The sequence below is a fragment of the Scyliorhinus canicula genome, chromosome 10 (genome assembly GCF_902713615.1).
Source record: "Scyliorhinus canicula chromosome 10, sScyCan1.1, whole genome shotgun sequence".
NCBI lineage: Eukaryota > Metazoa > Chordata > Chondrichthyes > Carcharhiniformes > Scyliorhinidae > Scyliorhinus > Scyliorhinus canicula.
The window spans coordinates 132,170,770-132,190,074 of record NC_052155.1 but is presented as its reverse complement, the minus strand read 5'-3'; the positions used below and the strand labels follow the sequence as shown (position 1 = coordinate 132,190,074).

Here is a 19,305-nt window from a genome sequence, read left to right as displayed (position 1 = left end):
AGTTGCTTTCAATATATATTGGCTGCGATTTACCAGCTACGTAGCTCCTGACGAGGCCGTTAAAATCACACGAGAGGCGTCGCAATCTAGATTCTGCCCACAATGGGTGGAATCCAGATTTGTATATTCAAGTATGCAGTCAGGTTCACTTGCATATCTTCACATGCCAGAGTTATCCAAGGCACGGGCTCTAATGCCCGTGACTCAGAGACCCCGAGCGAGCACTGTTTAGCACTGGTCCCCACCAACGTGGACCAGGCATACTGGCACTTGGTGCAGAGGGGTGGGGGTCGGTGTGGGCTCTCCCACGTGATCGGAGCCCCCTAGGTGGTTGGGCTCTGTGCAAGGTGCCCAGGTGACACTGCCAGGGTGCCAGGCTGGCGGTGCCCATTTTGCATCTTGCCCGCGCCAGGGTTCAGGCCGAGGGCTGCACTACCCTTATCAGGTGGGGTGCAGCAAGCTCAAGGATTGCCTCAATGGTAAGTTGGGGCATGGCGGGGGTGGGGTGGGGGGAGTTGGGGTGGGGGGTGCTGGAGGCCGTGGTGGGGGAATCAGAGATCGGCATGCCACCTTCCTGCACTGCTATGGGGAGCTCGTTAGTGCAGGAACTGGGACTAAGCATGGCCTCAATAGGGCCTTCACCAAGGCCCTGAAATGAAGCAGAGTCCCATTTAATATCAAGGTAATTCTCGACATTACAAGAGCTGGGAAACACCCAGCTAAACACACTTGACATGGGACTCTGTTTCATTTCTGTAAATCATGTCCATGTTGTTTACATTGGATCAGTTGCAAGATCCAAGCTTGCAATTTTCAATACAAAAGTAAAATACTGCAGTTGCAGGAAATTTGGAATAAAAACAGAACATTTTGGAAATGCTCAGCAGGTCTGACAGCATTTACAGAAACAGAAGCAGGGTTAACTTTTCAGGTTGATGACCGTTCATCAAATCTGACAAAAGGTCATTGACCTGAAATGTTTACCCTATTTCCAGCTCCATCGATGCTGACCTGCTCAGTAGCTTCAGCGTGTTTTGGTTTTATGCGAGGTTCTTTCCACTTTTCCAATTTGTTTTCAAAAATCTGTCTGTGCTTTCTGAGAGACTGACTGAGGAGATAATGAATAAACCACAGGGAAAAGGAAAGATGTGTCAACAGTGGGCTGTTCTCACCATTGTCTAAAGAACCAAGGGCGCGATTCTCTGCAAAGGCGGAGAGTCGTAAAGGCTGCCGTGAAACTGGCCGTGTTTCACGGCAGCCTCCGTGCCCCCTCCCGGGACCCGATTCTGCCCCCCGGGTGGGGCTAGCAGCGCGGCCCCGTGAAGCACGGCATCGCGGGCTTAGCGACCGTCGCTAAGCCCGCGCGCCAAGCGTGACGGTGGCTGACGCGCACGATGACGTCAGCCGCGCATGCGCGGGTTGGTCGGCTCCAACCCGCGCATGCGCGGATGACGTCATCACGCATATGCGTCAAACCCACGCATGCGCGGGCCTTCATGCCCCTCAGCCGCCCCGCGGACTGATCCTGCGGGGCGGCGGAGGAACAAAGAGTGCGTGGGTATCGGACCCGCTGCCCGCGATCGGTGCCCACCGATCGCAGACCCATGCCACCCTTGGCACGGCCGTGGTGCGGCCATGGTTGTCCGGGACGGCACTTTGCGGCCATTTTCACGAACGGTGAGAGCAGGTGTGTTTGCATTTGTGAAAACGGCCGTAAAGGCCTGGGAACTTGTCCCATCGGCCTGGGGAGAATCGCTGTTCGCCGTAAAAAACGGCGAGCAGCGATTCGTGTCGTGGGGCGGCCGTGGGGGGGGGGGGGGGGGGGGGGGGGAATAGCGGGAGGTTGGGAAAAATGTCGGGAAGGCCCTCCCGCTATTCTCCGACCCGTCGTGGGCAGCGGAGAATCGCGCCCCAAGGCTATGGTGCAAGTTATATGTCAGCTCTCTTGGGCGTAGCAAGGTTAGTTTTGGGAAAAAATATAATGGATTACCTTCAATAATGCATATCAGGTTTGAAAATTAAACAATAAAAGAATTCAATAAAAATCAAAGGCAACATTTTCAAACTGCTTTGACTTTTAAAGTTGAGAAAATGTCACGAGGCACACAGAAGGGGATCAAAACTACAACTTGACGTAATGCAGGCCAGCGAATTGATCACAGCATGACTGTGTAACACGATTCAAAGCAGCGCATTAAACCACAGCATGACTGTGTCAAACAGTGCTGAGCTCCTGAATGGCAGCACAGACTATAATATCTTAATGAGTAGTCGAGTAGCTAACCTACGACCTATAATTCAGGATAGACTTGGTTACAATAGATCCTTGTTGTTTTTATGTTTGAATGCTCATATGTCCAGCTGGAAAAGAGTTATTATTCTCTGTCTCTCGGCAGTCCCCCTTTGCTAGGATGCGACAATCAGTTTGCTCGTTGGATATTATACTGCTATTGAATTCTTAAAGGGATATTAGTTTTAAACCTAACTCAGTTCACGGTGCCAAATTAATGCCAGTTCTTTGCAAATGTTAATTTGGCCTGGTGCTGTTTGAATGGCATGAATGGGTATGAGAGCAGTTCTAGGTGGAATTTAATGGACTGAGTCCCTGGCTTAACGGTGGGAAATTTTCAAGTTCGGAATCTCACCCTTAATGTAGCAGACCTTCTGATTGGCCTTTACAAGGTGGATTAATTAAGAACTCACCTTCAGGATTGCTTCCCAAACAGGGGGACTGTAGAGGATGAAGCATCAGCAGCACGGATGAAGGACTGGTAATTAGAGGACATCGTCAGCAGTCACAGCGCTGTGCATTGTGTGTTGCTCAGTCAACGACACAAAGAGGATGAGAATGGATGGGAAACTAGGAAGAGCTGCCCCCTGCTTTACACATGCATTCTTGACCATGTGTTTGAAAACACTTGGGACACAAAACAAAGTTTTTTTTCTCTAGAGGATGACGGGAATAGGCCAGCCAACATCATCAAACTGAGTTAGCTGGAAGTTGCAGGACGATAAGCAGCTGGAATGTGATATGGAGGAGCTGAATACTGCGTTGAAAACAGTTCAGTGACGTGGGGCAAGGAAAGTGTCATTCAATTTGGGGCAGCAGGGTAGCATGGTGGTTAGCATAAATGCTTCACAGCTCCAGGGTCCCAGGTTCGATTCCCAGCTGGGTCACTGTCTGTGTGGAGTCGGCACGTCCTCCCCCTGTGTGCGTGGGTTTCCTCCGGGTGCTCCGGTTTCCTCCCACAGTCCAAAGATGTGCGGGTTAGGTGGATTGGCCAGGCTAAATTGCCCGTAGTGTCCTAATAAAAGTAAGGTTAAGGGGGGGTTGTTGGGTTACGGGTATAGGGTGGATACGTGGGTTTGAGTAGGGTGATCATGGCTCGGCACAACATTGAGGGCCGAAGGGCCTGTTCTGTGCTGTACTGTTCTATGTTCTATGTTCTAACCTTCAGCTGGCAGCCATTGTCTCTCACCTCCGTAGTAGTCTGCAACACAATATCCTCTGAGGCACTCAATATGTAGCTACACCGCAGGATGCCTCCCAATGCTAATCCTGCACCCCCACAGATAATACTGCCATTCACCCTTAATGTGCTGCCTAACATTTCCCCCCATCCCCTCAAATATGAAGCCTGTTTCATGAGCAAAGAATGCACTCCCCACAGTAACGACTCTCTGCCTATTCTCATAGTGAGAAAAGAGGGAGTACAACCACTGGGACAGGCAGAGAAGCAGGGTTGAAGTTGCATTGTTGGATACTGATGGTAATGAAGGAGGATGCCCGCAACAAGGCAGGCTTGTAGCTAATGCCAACAGATAAATATGGTGGCATAGGGACCAGCTGAAAGCATTAGGTATCACACTGCCACTTGGCACTGGCTCATCACTCATAGAGAACCATTGTCATCAATATTTTAAATATGATCTGTCAAATACCAGGGCTTGAACCCATTGTGATCTGTGTGCAGCACAAATGTTTGGCTTTCATCTCCCATCAGCACACTGCCAGAGGGGCAGCAAGAGGGATGAGACTGTGCAATACTCAGAGGAGGACCAGTACTCTTGAGAGGAGACACCATGACATGACGTCCAGTCACTCACCACCAGCACAGTTGCAGGCACCGTCGTGGGTCCAGTATCATAGAATGAAAGGGTGGCACAAGGTGAGGAGCACGTTACATGTGAGCGGGGGCAGGTGCTGGAGACTGAGGCGGTGACTTTAGAACATAGAACATAGAACAGTACAGCACAGAACAGGCCCTTCGGCCCTCAATGTTGTGGCGAGCCATGATCACCCTACTCAAACCCACGTATCCACCCTATACCCGTAACCCAACAACCCCCCGCCCCCCAACCTTACTTTTTAGTACACTACGGGCAATTTATTATGGCCAATCCACCTAACCCGCACATCTTTGGACTGTGGGAGGAAACCGGAGCACCCGGAGGAAACCCACGCACACACGGGGAGGACGTGCAGACTCCGCACAGACAGTGACCCAGCCGGGATCGAACCTGGGACCCTGGAGCTGTGAAGCATTTATGCTAACCACCATGCTACCGTGCTGCCCCCCACCATGCTACCGTGCTGCCCCCCACCATGCTACCGTGCTGCCCCCACCATGCTACCGTGCTGCCCCCACCATGCTACCGTGCTGCCCCCACCATGCTACCGTGCTGCCCCCACCATGCTACCGTGCTGCCCCCCACCATGCTAATGTGCTGCCCCCCACCATGCTACCGTGCTGCCCCTAACCATGCTACCGTGCTGCCCCCACCACGTTACCGTGCTGCCCCCACCATGCTACCGTGCTGCCCCCACCATGCTACCGTGCTGCCCCCACCATGCTACCGTGCTGCCCCCCACCATGCCACCATGCTGCCCCCACCATGCTACCGTGCTGCTCCCCACCATGCTACCATGCTGCCCCACCATGTTGCGCCCAGTGACGATTCAGGCACCAGGTGAATCATGGGTTAGGGTTCACACCAGGTGCAAAACATTTTGCAATTCACCCGACCACTCCTGTTGACGAGATCCGGATCTCACCCAGAAATGAAGATAAGCTCATGAAGTCTAACTTGCATTCATTTCAATCTCAATAGCAAAATTGAAGTCAAATGCAGCAGTCTCCTGGGAGGCAACCAGCCTCCCTGGACAGGCGCTGGAACGTGGCGACTAGGGGCTTTTCACAGTAACTTCATTGAAGCCTACTCGTGACAATAAGCGATTTTCATTTTCATTTTCAACCAACCCCTCAGCTGGAAGTCATGCGGGCATTGTTTATTATCCTTTACAAATACAGGAACCTGGCACAATGCCTACCGAGGGCAAGTGAGGAGATGAGTAGCCCTTTCCATTTACCGGCATGTAGCTCAAGGGCACCGGAGCTGTTTCCCCAGTGCTCAGGAGAGGGGACGAGGCGGGGTGCCTTCAGGCTGTTTGGGGTTGTTCGAGGGGTGCTGGAGAGGTCCAGGTCGGGGGTTGCCCCTGGGCTTAGGGATGATGGGCTTTGCATCTGTAAGGCCTTCAAGCCATCTTTATATAATGTGGAGACCAATAACAAGGGAAATCACAGCCCTATCAACTCTCCCAGAGACTGATGCATGCTTCTCCCATTAAAGTCAATCTCACCCCCCTTTGACTGTGAGCAGCTTCTAGCTTCACAGCTGAAGGCTATTTCAAATGAGGGATTAGCCTTAGTTGTAGTAGCACTTCATGCTCCTGAACTCTCAAATGCCACCTCGAGGGATCAGGTGCCCTGTCTGAGACGATGGTTCGTGGACTGGATGTTGCTTGAACAGTGTGCCTGTACTCTATGAGCATCAGCACCATAGAGACAGCTGCCAACAATAAAACACTAAACAGCAGGGCCTAAACACCGACGAGCCTCTCGCGGTTAAGAGTCTGGATGAATGGAGTACAGCTGAGCACAACCTCGCTAATGTTGCTGACAACACAATGTTTGCTGGAGTCGATCCCACATGGGCTGCTCTTGCAGTGCTCAGCACTGCCCTGGCAGATGCCAAAGAAAGCAGCAAGGCCAACGCAGGCTGGAGAATGCTTCTCCATATGCGGGATACTGCTGCTGTTGCACGTTTTGCTATGAGTGTAAAACACGTTTATTGGGGTGTATTAACTTGCCTGTGTTAAAGGCCGTGTGCTTAACACCACTAGGCTCTGTCTTATGTATTTTTCAGCTCAGGAGTCGCCAGTTGCCATATAGACAACTCACATATATCTCAAGGTCAAGTTCAAAGTAATAAAACGATACACCGATTAGTAAGTTCCAAACGATCAATATTTATTATACAATTATAATAAATACGCATGCACACACTAAGGGACTAAGCTATGACTAAACTAAGCAAACAGAATACTTAACTACACAGGAACAGGCAAGGTCAGGGAGCGAGGCCTTCGTCCCGGTCTTGGGCTGCAACCTTCAGAAAGCGTGCTGGTCACTGGGGGTCTAGCGGGCTTGGTTCGCGTAGCGAGCGTCGTATTGGCACTTACGGTTCGGCGGCTGGTGCTCAACGGCTGGAGTCAGGATACAGGTTCAAGTTCTTGGTCAGGGCCGGAGCACGAAACAACAGACAGGACCATGTGTGGGGGTCTATATTTATAGGGGTCCCCAATGTCCTTCCCTCTTCCTGGGCGGGCTTTACTTTTAGGTATCGATTGGATCGCTTCCAATCGATATCTTTTGAATTCCTCCAATGTAAGGGTCTTTCTCGATGGTGGGGGCGGTTTCTATAGTGGATACTTCTGGTGCCGCTCTGTCTGGACATCCACTTAAAGTATCTTATTCAAACCCAAATGTTGCCATTGTGTGTGCCTAGATCTGGACTGCCTCATTAGTATGTAGAACGTTCTGCCATTATCACCTTTGGTTGGAGATCTTCCACCTGGCCAGAAACTGGTTTTGCTGCTTGCAAAATGCTAATGAGTGTTTGCAGGCTGTTTGCCTTGGCTAAACTGTTTTTCCCTACAGTCTTAGCGATTCTCCATTTTGTTTGGTTCAGTGTCCATTTTAGGTGGCTACAGTGGCTACACTGCACACCCTCGAGACCCAGCCGCCCATCAGGCTGAGGGCGGCCCAGAAGAGGTCGCCAGTGAAGTGCCGGGGTGTACAGCAGTCGTTGGGCCCTCCATGAGCTGACAGGTAGAATATGCCACAGAAGACTGCGTCTCGGAGAGACGGTGCGGCACTTGTGCCGCGTCCTTGCAGACATGGAACCACGTGGCGGAGGAGGACATTGTTCCTGGTGACCATGAAGGTCACTGCAGCACTAGATTTCTAGGTCACTGGGTCATTCCAGGTCTCGAGGCGACATTTCATAATCTTCAGCCCACGGGAGCATCCGGGAGATGACAGATTCACTGTATCCCCAGGCATCTGGCTATATCACCTTCGACCTGGACCAGGCCCATCTGGGCACCTGGGCTGCAGGATACTCCCTATTGCCTGGAAACCCCAGGTCTAGGTGGCCATCGATGACACGCATGTCACACTGCGAGCACTGGGTCATTAGAGAGTGCCCTATATTAGGATGAAGGTGGTTTCACACCTTGAATATTCAGATCATGTGTGTCACCGCCTCAGGAGCATGTACATCTAGACACAATATCCTGGGAGCATGCATGACAGCCTCATCCTGGGGCACTCAGAGGTACCTGAGACCAAGACGGAGACCCGTTACAATGAGGTTAAGTTGCCAGTCATGCTGTGACTGAGCAGTTGAACGTGCTGCTAAAAATGTGATTCCACTGCCTGGACCACTGTGGCAGGGCTGTAAGTACACCCACCAGAGGGTCCCCCGCTTTGTGTTGGTCTTCTGTGCCCTCCACAATCTGGCACAGCAGCGGGGCCACATGCTGATAAAGTAGGAGGAGGAAGAACATGTTGCCTCCTCCTCCTGAGGAGGGAGCAGACCTGGAGAGACTGGAGGAATGGCCAAAGGTAGATCTGGAGGTTGGAGGGCAGGTGGCCGCAATGGTCTGAGATTCAAGGAAGCGCAGGATGACCCTCATCATCTCAAGATGCTCCTGAGTCGAGATTGTGTCCATCAGCAAAATGTTCCCTCGTCCCGCCCCCCATCACACTGCCCTCTCCCTGACTATCCTGTTCCCCCCCCCCCCCCCAACAAGGTACCATATAACATCACTCAAGGGTGAATGGCCTGTATTGATACCGTCAGCGGTCCTTGTACAAGGCAGAAGAGTGATGACCACTCCCTGTGAGAAAAGTTCTGGTGCTACTCAGGATCCGATTAAGCCTATGTCCTGTCTTCCTGCTGATGGTGCGCTCACACCCATCCTTATGATTGGGTGGGGAGGGGAGGGGGGAGGCGGGGGGGGGGGGGGGAGAGGCGGGGGGGGGGGGGGGGAGGCCGGGGGGGGGGGGGGAGGGGGGGGACACGACAAGAGGTGGGGGTGAGGGCAGGCCCGCTGCGAAAATCAAAGTGACAGAAGCTTCATAGGTATCAGGTGTGAAATGAAGCAACAGGAAGGGTCCTTACAGGGGGAATTGTGAGCTGCATGCTTGATGAGTCAGGGGGACTACATCAGGTGGCATATGTGGGCAATGCACCTAGATATTAAGGGGTTGTGCTGGTGGGTGCCGGGGGTTTCTGAGGAACAAACTTGAAGATCAGATGTTGGGACGGTGGGAAGTGTCAGCCAGTGGATTGGGGGGGGGGGGGGGGGGAGGATTTGGGACAGTGAAGGGTGATTCAACTCCTCCTGACATTCGGCGCCAGTCCTCCAGTTCTAGCTGCCCGCACTCAGTGCAGCTGCCACTGCCTCCCCAGCAGCATTGCTCACTCTGTTGCTGGTTCTCCAATCCCATTGGGAGAACAGGGCACCACTCCTCTCATCCAATGCGGAGAGAAGCCTGGCCAGGTCGACATCCCCAAAGAGATGGACAGGTCTCTGCACTGCCATCCTCGTGTCTTGACTGGGAGTGATTGCTGAGGAAGCATTTACAAACAGAGTCGCCTTGTTAGTGAAGAGCAGCTGAGACATGAGGCAGGCGAATCAGATGGTGAGGGAGCCAGGCAAGGCGGGATTCACCTGGGGGCTCATTTTTTGAACCAAGTGTAGGGGAATATTGGTTGCGATCTTACCATTACAGCCAACACGAAACACCCCAACAAACTCACCCAAAATGACACTTTGTTATTATTTGGGTGAATCACATCCAAACAAAGCTTTGGAGAATCTCCATTAAAGGTATGAGGACATCTCCGGCAAAGAGAATTATGGGGCCATCTGTCAGAGTTTCCTGAAGCTCTGCATATCCTTTGCCCCAAAGGTGGAGGAGTCCTTCCCAGCCATGCACGCTGTGATATCTCAGATGTTTCAGCGCATATCACTCAACTGAAAGAATAGCTGACCCCGTGGGGAATCAGACATCCTGGCATGCTGCCTTGCACAAATACCCCTGGTATTTGTGTCCCTGCAGAGTCTTTAGAATTGCATCCTATATTTTATATTGCCTACCTTCATTATTCCTCTTAATATTTCGCCGTTCTCTGCGTTAATTTTCATCTGCAAAATTTTCACCCGTTCTACCAGCCTGCCTATGTTCTCTTGAAATCTATCACTATTCTCCTCACAGTCCAAAAGTATTTCCAAGATTCATATCACACCCAAAATTTGAAATTATGCCTTGCCCACCCAATTTTGGGTCATTAATGTGTATCAAGAAAAACAGGGGTTCCAACACCAGTCTCTGCTTCTCCAGTCTGAAAAGCAAACATTCAGCAGGACTCTGTTTCCTGTCATGCAGCCAGTACTGTACTCATGCTGCCAGTATACCTTTAATCCAGGCGTTCCTAAACGTTTCCAGCTGGACAACCCTTTTGTGGAGTACCCACAAGACCCCTGAAAAACATTCTTATTATGTTGAAGAGTAAAATCACAAAATTAATGATGGGACAAACATGCAAAAACACCTCTCTAAACCTCCTTTTTACTACCTGTTCACTATTTATATGTCTGCAAAAGACTTTTGGAATCCCCTTTATATCAGCTATCAATCTCTTCTCACGCTCTACTGAGTTGTCTTCCTTGTTTCCTTTCACATTTTACTCCTAACATTTTTTTAGCCTGCGTCTCGCTTATATGATCAGCCAGGTATCTGTCATAGGCATCCTTTTTCTGCTGCGTCTTACTTTCATCTCTTTCGTCATTCAAGAAGCTCCGGCTCCTATCTTTCCTCCACATGAGAATATGCCTTGACTGTCCCTGACCTATCAACTCTTTAAAGGCAATCCATTTCTGTCTCCCAGTTTTTTACGTCAGCTTCCCTCGATCGACCTGTTCTCAACGCCACTGAAATTGGCTGCACTCCAATTAGGTATTCTGTCATTTTCCATAAATAAGCTAAATGTCATGATACACTGGGTGGGATTTTCTGGTCGTTCACACTGGTGGGACCTTACGGTCATGCTGACAGCGCAGCCACCTACGGCAGTGAGGGGTGCGTTCAACTGAAAACCCTGTTGACAGGGCAGGACCAACCGATGCTGTCACCAACCACTGGTGAGCCACTCTCTGCCATTGCAGAACATGCCGTGGAGGGGGAGGAAAATCCCACTGTTCACTACCGATGCACAATTCACTTGACGTGGGATGGAAATACACTGATGAAGAAAATTCTCCTGAATATACTTCAAAAACTTCCTCAATTTTTCTCTTAACACTGTTAGTATTTTCATATTGCTGAAAAGAGAGATATTTGCTGAAGCTTTTCATCTTGTACTCATCATGACAGACACAAGAATGCCAAATTTCAAACATCACCACAACTAACACAACAGGAGGAACAGGGTGCGGATGGGTTGGAAGGTCAACTCTGTTGGCCAAGGCATTGCCATGGAGAAGCTAACGGGGAACTAGGTTTCCCATGCTTCTGGGTAATTAAAACAATATTCAAAGCTTGGAAATACTGGCCGGAATTTTCCAGCCGTTCAGGCTGACAGATTCTTCTTGTCCCACCAAGTGAACAGAGGTTTCAGTGGCTTGCAACCTTGAGGGTTTAAACTAACTTGTTCAGGATGTGGGAACCAGGAGGAATTAGCAGAGAGGGATTTCAAGGTGCACATAACACTGTAAATAATAGACAGCACTAGAGTAAGGAATATTAAGTTATAGGTGGAGTAAGAGAGAAAGTAATGAAGTTAGGGTTAATGTTAAGGTACGTGGATGCACAGAGTGGTAAATATGATTGAGTTACAGATACAGATTGCCATGTAGGAATATGATATTGTAGTTATAACAGACAATTCATTCAAAGAAGGACCAGACTGATTGTTAAATATTCCTGCACACAAGGTTTTGAGGAAATATTTTAAAAGCTGGCGGGATGGGCTTCATTAATTAAGAAGAGTGTTTTGATATTGTTTCTTTAGATGTTTCAATGAGGATCTTGAGACTTGTATATTTAAACATAAACTATTCCCAGATATTAGCTGCTTCCAGAGTGTTTTCTCCAAGTCTACTACCATGTGACTCGACACATTATACGGGGGGGCAGTACCATTCTCCGGTTCCATATTAATCTTTTTACTGATGAGCATCTTCACATTACAAGCACATGCACAAGATGCACAGCGGATCGTCCGGTCCCGCCGACGGCACACACCGGCTGTGGCTTTCCTGGTGACCTGGGGTGGATTCAGTGGAAATCGACAGTGGCGGGACCAGAAGATCCCGCCACAGGGCAGCACGGTGACACAGTGGTTAGCACTGCTGCCTCATGGCACCGTGGTCCCAGGTTCGATCCCGGCTCTGGGTCACAGTCCGAGTGGTGTTTACACATTCTCCCTGCGTTTATGTGGGTTTCTCCCCCAGAACCCAAAGATGTGCAGGCTAGATGGACTGGACACTCTAAATTGACCCTTAATTGGAAAAAATGAATTGGATACTCTAAAATTATTTTTTAAGAAAGAAGATCCCGCCTCCATTCAACGGTGAGTCGTCTTCCACTGCCAAAAGATCCACCGTGGGGAGGCCAGAGAATCTAGCTCTAATATAGCAGAGAGCACTGCAATGCTGGAGAAAGAGGATGTCTCCAAGAAGTTAAGGACAGAATCTGTTTGGCTAGAACAAAGGAATAAAAAAGGTGTAATCATATGGGCCGGGATTCTCCGAGCCTCCGCGCCGCAATCCCGCTTGGCACGGGGGCGGAGAATGGGTGTCAGACCATGATCGGGTCCAACGCCGCTCCCGTGATTCTCCGGGGATCAGAGAATCGCCACCAATTGCACGTGTGCGGTCGATGCGACTCCGGTAGGGAGCCATTAAAAGAGGCCCCCGCGGTGATTCTCCGCCAAGACTGAGTCCACAGCCGCCACTCCGAGCTCCCACCGGGTGGAACCATGAATGAACCATGCCGGCAGGAACTTGGCCGACAATCGCCGCGGGGGCCACTTTCAATGGTTCCCGACCGGCGCCGCGTCGACCGAGCGCGATTGCCGAGGATTCTCCGGGCCCCGGAGAATCACGGGAGTGGCGTCAGACCCGATCGCAGGTCTGATGCCCATTCTCTACCCCTGTGCCGAACGCGAGTCCGGCGTGGAGACTCGGAGAATCCCAGCCATGGTTCTTGGGAATGTGGTGGGTCAAGTGGATCAAATATCAGTAGAGGAAAATTTAGGGGACAATAAGATTGTATTTTAAAGTTTTGGTTGGATATAGGAAAGGACAAGACAATCCAGAGTAAGAAGAGCTAAGGAAAGCCAACTTTAATGGACCTGGGCTGAATAAATTGGCATCAAAGGTTGGCATAAAAAACAGGAGCTGAACAATGGGCTACTTTCAAAGAAGAGATCATTCAGGCACAGTAAAGTGATAAGAAAAGGGCAGCTCGGTGGCCTAGTGGTTAGCACAGCTGCCTCACGGCGCTGAGGCCCCAGGTTCGATCCCAGCTCTGGGTCACTGTCAGTGTGGAGTTTGCACATTCTCCCCGTGTCTGCGTGGGTTTCGGCCCCACAACCCAAAAAATGTGCAGATAGGTGGATTGGCTACCGTAAATTGCCCCTTAATTGGGAAAAAAAATTGGGTACTCTAAATGTTTTTAAAAAGTGTTAAGAAGGAGGTATTTTAGGCTGCTGATGCTTAAAGTTGATAAAGCACAAGGACCGAATGCCATGTATCCAAGGATACTCCCGGAAGTGAGGGTGGAAATTACAGATGCATTGACGATAATTTTCCAGTCTTCCTTAGATTCAGGGATGGTTCTAGAATACTGGAGAATTGCAAATATTATGTCCTTGTTCAAAAAAGGTAGTAAAGATAAGTCCAGCAACTACAGGCAACTCAACTTTGGTGGTGGGGAAACATCTAGAAACAATAATTCAGGACAAACATCACTGTCACATGGACAAATGTGAATTAATTAAGGAAAGCCAACACACATTTGTAAAGGGAAAAAAGTTGTTTAACTTGTTGGAATTTTTTGAAAAGGTAACAGAGTAGCTTGATGAGGGCATTTTTGTTGTTGTCATGTACACTGACTTCCAAATCGAATTTCCATGAGGAACACAGTGCAGCCCAACAAACTTGTGAGCAAAGTTATAGCTCGTGGAATAAAGGTAAAGCAACAACTTGGATGCAAAATTTTCTGAATAACCAGAAACAGAGAGTAGTGGTTAATGATTTTTTTTAGACTGGCGGAAAGTTTGTTGCGGAGTTCTCCAGGTATATATTAATGACCTAAACCTTGGTGAATTGGGCACATTTTCAAAATTTGCAAACGATGTAATAATTGGAAGCATTGTGAACTGTGAAGAGGATAGAGCAGCACTTTGAAAATGAGATGGACAAGTTGTTCGAGTGGGTGCAGAGGTGGCTGATGAAGATCGGTGCTGGGAAATGTGTTGTGATTCATTTTGGCAGGAAGGGCATGAAGAGAATATAAAATAAAAGGTACAACTCTGAACGGTGTGCAGGAGCAGAGGGATCTTGATGTTTCTGTGCATAAGTCATTGAAGGTAACAGATCAGGTTGAGAGAGTAGTTAATAAAGCAGATAATACCCTAGGCTTTAATAATCACAAATCAAACAATTGTTATCCTGCTGAAAGAGACCATTCACCTTATTGTGTTTGCATCGATTCTTCAAATGAGCGTTATGACTTAGTGCCATTCCCCTGCCTTTTCCTCATATTGTTTCTGTTCAAATGATCATCTAATGCCCTCTTGAATGTCTTAATTGAACCTGTCATCACCACAGTTCAAGGCAGTGCATTCCAGGTCAGAACGACTCGCTAATGGAAAAAGTGTATTCTCGCATCTATTTCTTTTGTAAATTACATAAAATCTGTGCCCTCTCATTCTTGATCCTTCAATGAGCGGGAACCGTTTCTCCCTATTTACTCTGCCCAGTCCCCACATGATTTTGAACATTTCTATCAAATCTCCTCTAAGCTTCTTTCTCTTCAAGGTTAACAGTCCCAGCTCTGCAAACTATCCTCATCACTGAAGTTTCCCATCCTGGAATTATTTTTCTAAACCTCTTCTGCACTCTCCAATGCCTTCATGTCCTTCCTATAGTGTGGTACCCAGAACTGTACATAGTATTCCAGATTTACGATATGCTTTTTAACTGCTCTCTCCACCTGTCTTGTCACCTTCAATGCTCTATGCACATATACACCCAGGTCTCTCTGCTCCTACACCTCCCTAAGAATTTACCCCCTTATTTTATTATGTTTGTTAGTGTTCTTCGAACCAAAATGCACCACCCCACACTTCACATCATTGAATTCATCTCCTACCCAACTGCCCATTCCACAAATTTGTCTATGTCCTTCTGAGTTTCTATGTTGTCCTCTTCGCAGTTTACAGTATTTCCAACTTTCGTATCATCTGCAAAATTTGAAATTGCCCCCTGCACACCAAGATCCAGATAATTAATATATACGAGGAAAAGGGTCCCAATACTGATCTCTGTGGCACTCCACAACAAAGCTTCCTCCAGCCATAAAAATATCCATTGACAATTACTTTCAAGTTCCTATTACTCAGCCACATTTGTATTCATGTTGCTACTGTCCCTTGTATTCCATGATCAATAACCTTTCTCACAAGTCTGTTGTGTGGCACTGTATTGGATGCCTTTTGAAAGTCAATGTAAACTCCATCAACAGCATTACCCCTATTAACACTTTCTATTATCTCTTGAACAAATCCCAGTAAGTTCGTTAAATACAAGTTCTCCTTTAGAAATCCATACTGGCTCTTCCTAATCCACCCACATTTTCCCATGGTACTACCAATTCTGTCTGAAATTATTATTTCTATGGCCCACCAATGAAGTTAAAATGACTGCTCTGTAATTGCTGGACTGATCCTTACAAAGTTTTTTAAACAAGGGAGTAATGATTGCATTTATTCAGTCCTCCCCTGAGTCGAGGGAAGACTGAAAGGTAATGGCCAGTGCCCTGCAATTTCCAGATTCATTTCCTTCGATATCCTTGGATGCATTTCATCCGGTCACAGTACCTTGTCAATTTTAAGTACTGACAGTCTGTTCAACATTTCCTTCTTATTGATTTTGAACCCTTCTAGTGTCAGAGTTTCCTCCTCTGTCCCCTTGGATGGATAACATCTGCTTCATTCTTAAAGACAGATGCAAAGTATCCATTTAATACCTCAGCTGTACCCCTTGCTTCCATGAATAAGTTCTCTTTTAGGTCCCTAATCAGCCCTACTCTTTTTACCACCATGTTGGTATTTATATGCCTGTACAGTACTTTGGGATTCCCCTTTATGTTGTTGGCTGTCAATATTTTTTTATCATCTCTCTTTGCTTCTCTTGTTTGCTTTTGCACCTTTAGTCTGAGGCTTCTTATTCAACCTGGTAAGAAAATTGAAGTATGGGAAAAATTGCCATTTAATTGCCTTAGACATTGGGATCCTGACCTATGGCATTTTCCACTATTTTTCCAGCACTCTTGTCCCAAATCCACCTCTGCCACCATGGGAAAATTCTTCTAAATTGTTTTTAGAGACAGCAGGCCAAAGGTGGGAAGAGTGGAGCGACCCAGCCTTCAGTGAGCGGTGAGATCAGAAGACAGATTGTATGAGTGATAGCCAATTCAGTACTGTAGCCCATTTTGTTGAAGGCCAATCAGAGGGCCCGAAGCCATGTCCAATGCTGGGGTTCGGTGAGGAGGATGAGGGCGTATTGATGGGAGTGCATTTTCCCAAACAGGTAAGTGGGGTCCACGGGGGCAGCAACTTTCAGGTCGACTCTAGCAAGGGAGAATGGCATGTTGCTGAGAACAGGCGGCACCAGTGGGCTTCTTTGTGGGGTACAGAGTGCGGAAAAAGTAGATTCCCTCCCAACTGGAGCCCACTGGGAGGCTGCCAGTTTATCTGGCCACCTCCTTATGCAGTAGAGGGCACAACAGTCATTGGTAAAGTGCCATTAGAAAGAGGTGTCTTACTTAGCCACATAAATGGCTTAATGGGGCCTCCACGTGTGTGGACCATCTGCCACATTTTCCATTACTGGCAAAATAGAATGGTCATGGGAAGACACGAGGCACCATTTTGCCAACTTTTCCTCCACTGCTCTATCCTCAAAGGCCTCAAAATTCTGGCCCTTATCCTTCAGCTGTGCTGTGTTTTGCCAGCAATTAAGATGTTTTGTAGTTGGAATTGCATACAATAAGTGGATGATCAATAAAAGGTTTCAAGGCTGTTTTGTTTTTCTGCAGGTTATTTGTGAGCCAATATTACGAACACACATGCCATACATGGATAGGATAGTAGAGATTGGATACTTGTTGATTGTGAGTTTTCCCGGGTAGTTGAGAAATAGGAGCACAGATTAAAGTGGAATCTGTCAATCTGACTGATTTCTTTCACCTGACTGTGTTCCATTGTGTCATCAAGGTCTGTTTTCTGTCCCAACTGCATTTCAACTCACAAAGTTCTGGGTCTGTAGCACTTTCCTCATGCGCCAATGCATTACAGATTAAAGTGTTGTGAACCCAATCCTTACTGGCTCTTCCTGGCTACCGGCAACAACAAATGTGACATATTTACTTTGTTATTACCGCTGAATTTATGAGGACAGCACGGCATTGAGTGCAATATAAAAGCAGCTGTCACTTTGTCAGGATATTAAGACCCCATGTTTTAGTTATGAAAATACAAGTCTACCATGCCTGACTTTTGTGATGTCCCATGTGAAATCAGAGCCAAGTGTAGTTATCTGGAAATATTGCTCACCCCAAGTAAAATAGACTGGTGTGTTGACATCACTCGCATGGAAAGGTCCATAAACAAAAACATGCCCTTAATGATTGTCTTTAAGTTTGCTTGCTGCAGGGCAGATGGAATACTGCAGTGAAATATTAATGAGCCTATGTAATACTGGATTGGCTGTTGGATGAATGGTGAGTCTGATTGCGATCATTTAAAAAAAAATTTAGAGTACCCAATTAATTTTTTCCAATAAAGGGGCAATTTAGCATAGCCAATTCACCTAGCCTGCACATCTTTTGGGTTGTGGGGATGAAACCCGCGCAAACACGGGGAGAATGTGCAAATTCCACACGGACAGTGACCCAGAGCCGGGATTGAACCTGGGACCTCGGCACCGTGAGGCAACAGGGCTAACTCACTGCTCCACCGTGCTGCCCTCTGATTGCAATCATGAATATATCAACATTTTGAGTCTGCTTTCTTACAGGTTTACCATCTATTGACGAGTAACAGTGGCGGCAATGTAGCACAGTGGTTAGCACTGTTGCTTCACAGTGCCAGGGTCCCAGGTTCGATTCTGGGCTTGGGTCACTCTCTGTGCGGAATCTGCATGTTCTCCCTGTGTCTGCGTGGGTTTCCTCCGGGTGCTCCGGTTTCCTCCCACAAGTCCCAAAAGACGTGCTGTTAGGTGAATAAGACATTCTGAATTCTCCCTCAGTGTACCCGAAGAGGCGCCGGAGTTTGGCAACTAGGGGTTTTTCACAGTGACTTCACTGCAGTATTTATGTAAGCCTACTTGTGACAATAAAGATTTTAATTAGTTACTGCGCAGCGCAGTTAGCGTATTTTCCCTCAGCTGCCCTGCAAGACGTGGCGGCTTGATCTTGCGGGGCGGCGGAGGAAAAAGAGTGCATCCGTTACGGATGCACGGCCCGCGATCGGTGGGCACCAATCGCGGGCCTATGCCCCCTTGGCATGGCCGCGGTACTGCCGTGCCAATCGGGCCCCCAGATGCCCCAAATGGGCATCTGGCACCCGTTCCACGACGGCAGCGAGCAGGTGTGTTTGTTGCCGTGTTGAAACGGGCATGAAGGCCCGGCCGCTCAGCCCATCGGCCTCGGAGAATCGCCGCTTGCCGTAAAAAATGACGAGCGGCGATTTGTGGCGTGGGTCGGGCGTGGGGGGGGGGGGAGAATAGCGGGGGGGGGCGTGAAAAATGTCGGGATGCCCTCCCGCTATTCTCCCACCTGGCGTGGGGGGGCGGAGAATCGCGCCCATATCCATTCCACACAGCTCGACCGTTGAACTTGAGCCCGGTTAACACAGCTGGAAGTCTAATTCTTTCCTCCACCACTTATTTGAGGCTTTCCACATGATCACAAACACTCCTGACTTATAACTAAGGAAAGCTTAGTTTCTGCTTGCTGCAATCAAACAGACATATTTCAAAGTGCTTTGGGATTTCCAGCCTGGATTTATTGCAATTCACTGCAAGATTTTCTCACTGTTTCAGAATACCACTGCAGTGAGCATTCATCCTTACCAGTGCATGTAGGCTGGCTTTGTTGAAGCAAGAAGCTATCACTGAGTCAGAGAAATAATAAATTGAAGCATGTTTTGGAACTTAAAACTAGAAGCATAACAAATGCCTGAAAATATTTATTTTGCTTTCTGGAGAAATTTGCTGTGTATCACAATTATTTATTTTATCAGAGTGAACTTCAACTTGTTAATATGTGTGAAATAATTTGTGGAATACAATTGTATCTTTCAGCTCCATGTGGAAGTCGATCAACAGGTTCTGATGGCACAGTGCTGTCACCAAATTACCCCAGAAATTATAGCACTGGACACAATTGTGTTTATTCTATCACCGTCTCCAGAGAGTTTGGTGAGTGAAGCTACCATTCAATATTTACTGAATGGCTTGAGGTTTGCATGGTATTGAGCTGTTGATATGGTATATTTTCTTTGAGATATAGGATTATTGTTCTTGACCACTATATTTCTAAAGTAGATTTGAAAATCATGATTGCAGATTCAAAATAAAGGGAAAATTGCTTCTTTCGACCT

The 19,305-nt window shown here is 48.1% G+C and overlaps 1 protein-coding gene across 1 annotated transcript in view; it reads left to right on the top strand.

The window, feature by feature from the left end:
• csmd3b (CUB and Sushi multiple domains 3b) overlaps positions 1-19,305 on the top strand; it is a 2,394,280-nt gene that overhangs the window by 2,083,945 nt on the left and 291,030 nt on the right. The window contains exon 36 of the mRNA XM_038809755.1: positions 19,007-19,123. Coding sequence (XP_038665683.1) covers positions 19,007-19,123 — 117 coding nt within the window. The remainder of the gene's footprint in view (positions 1-19,006; positions 19,124-19,305) is intronic.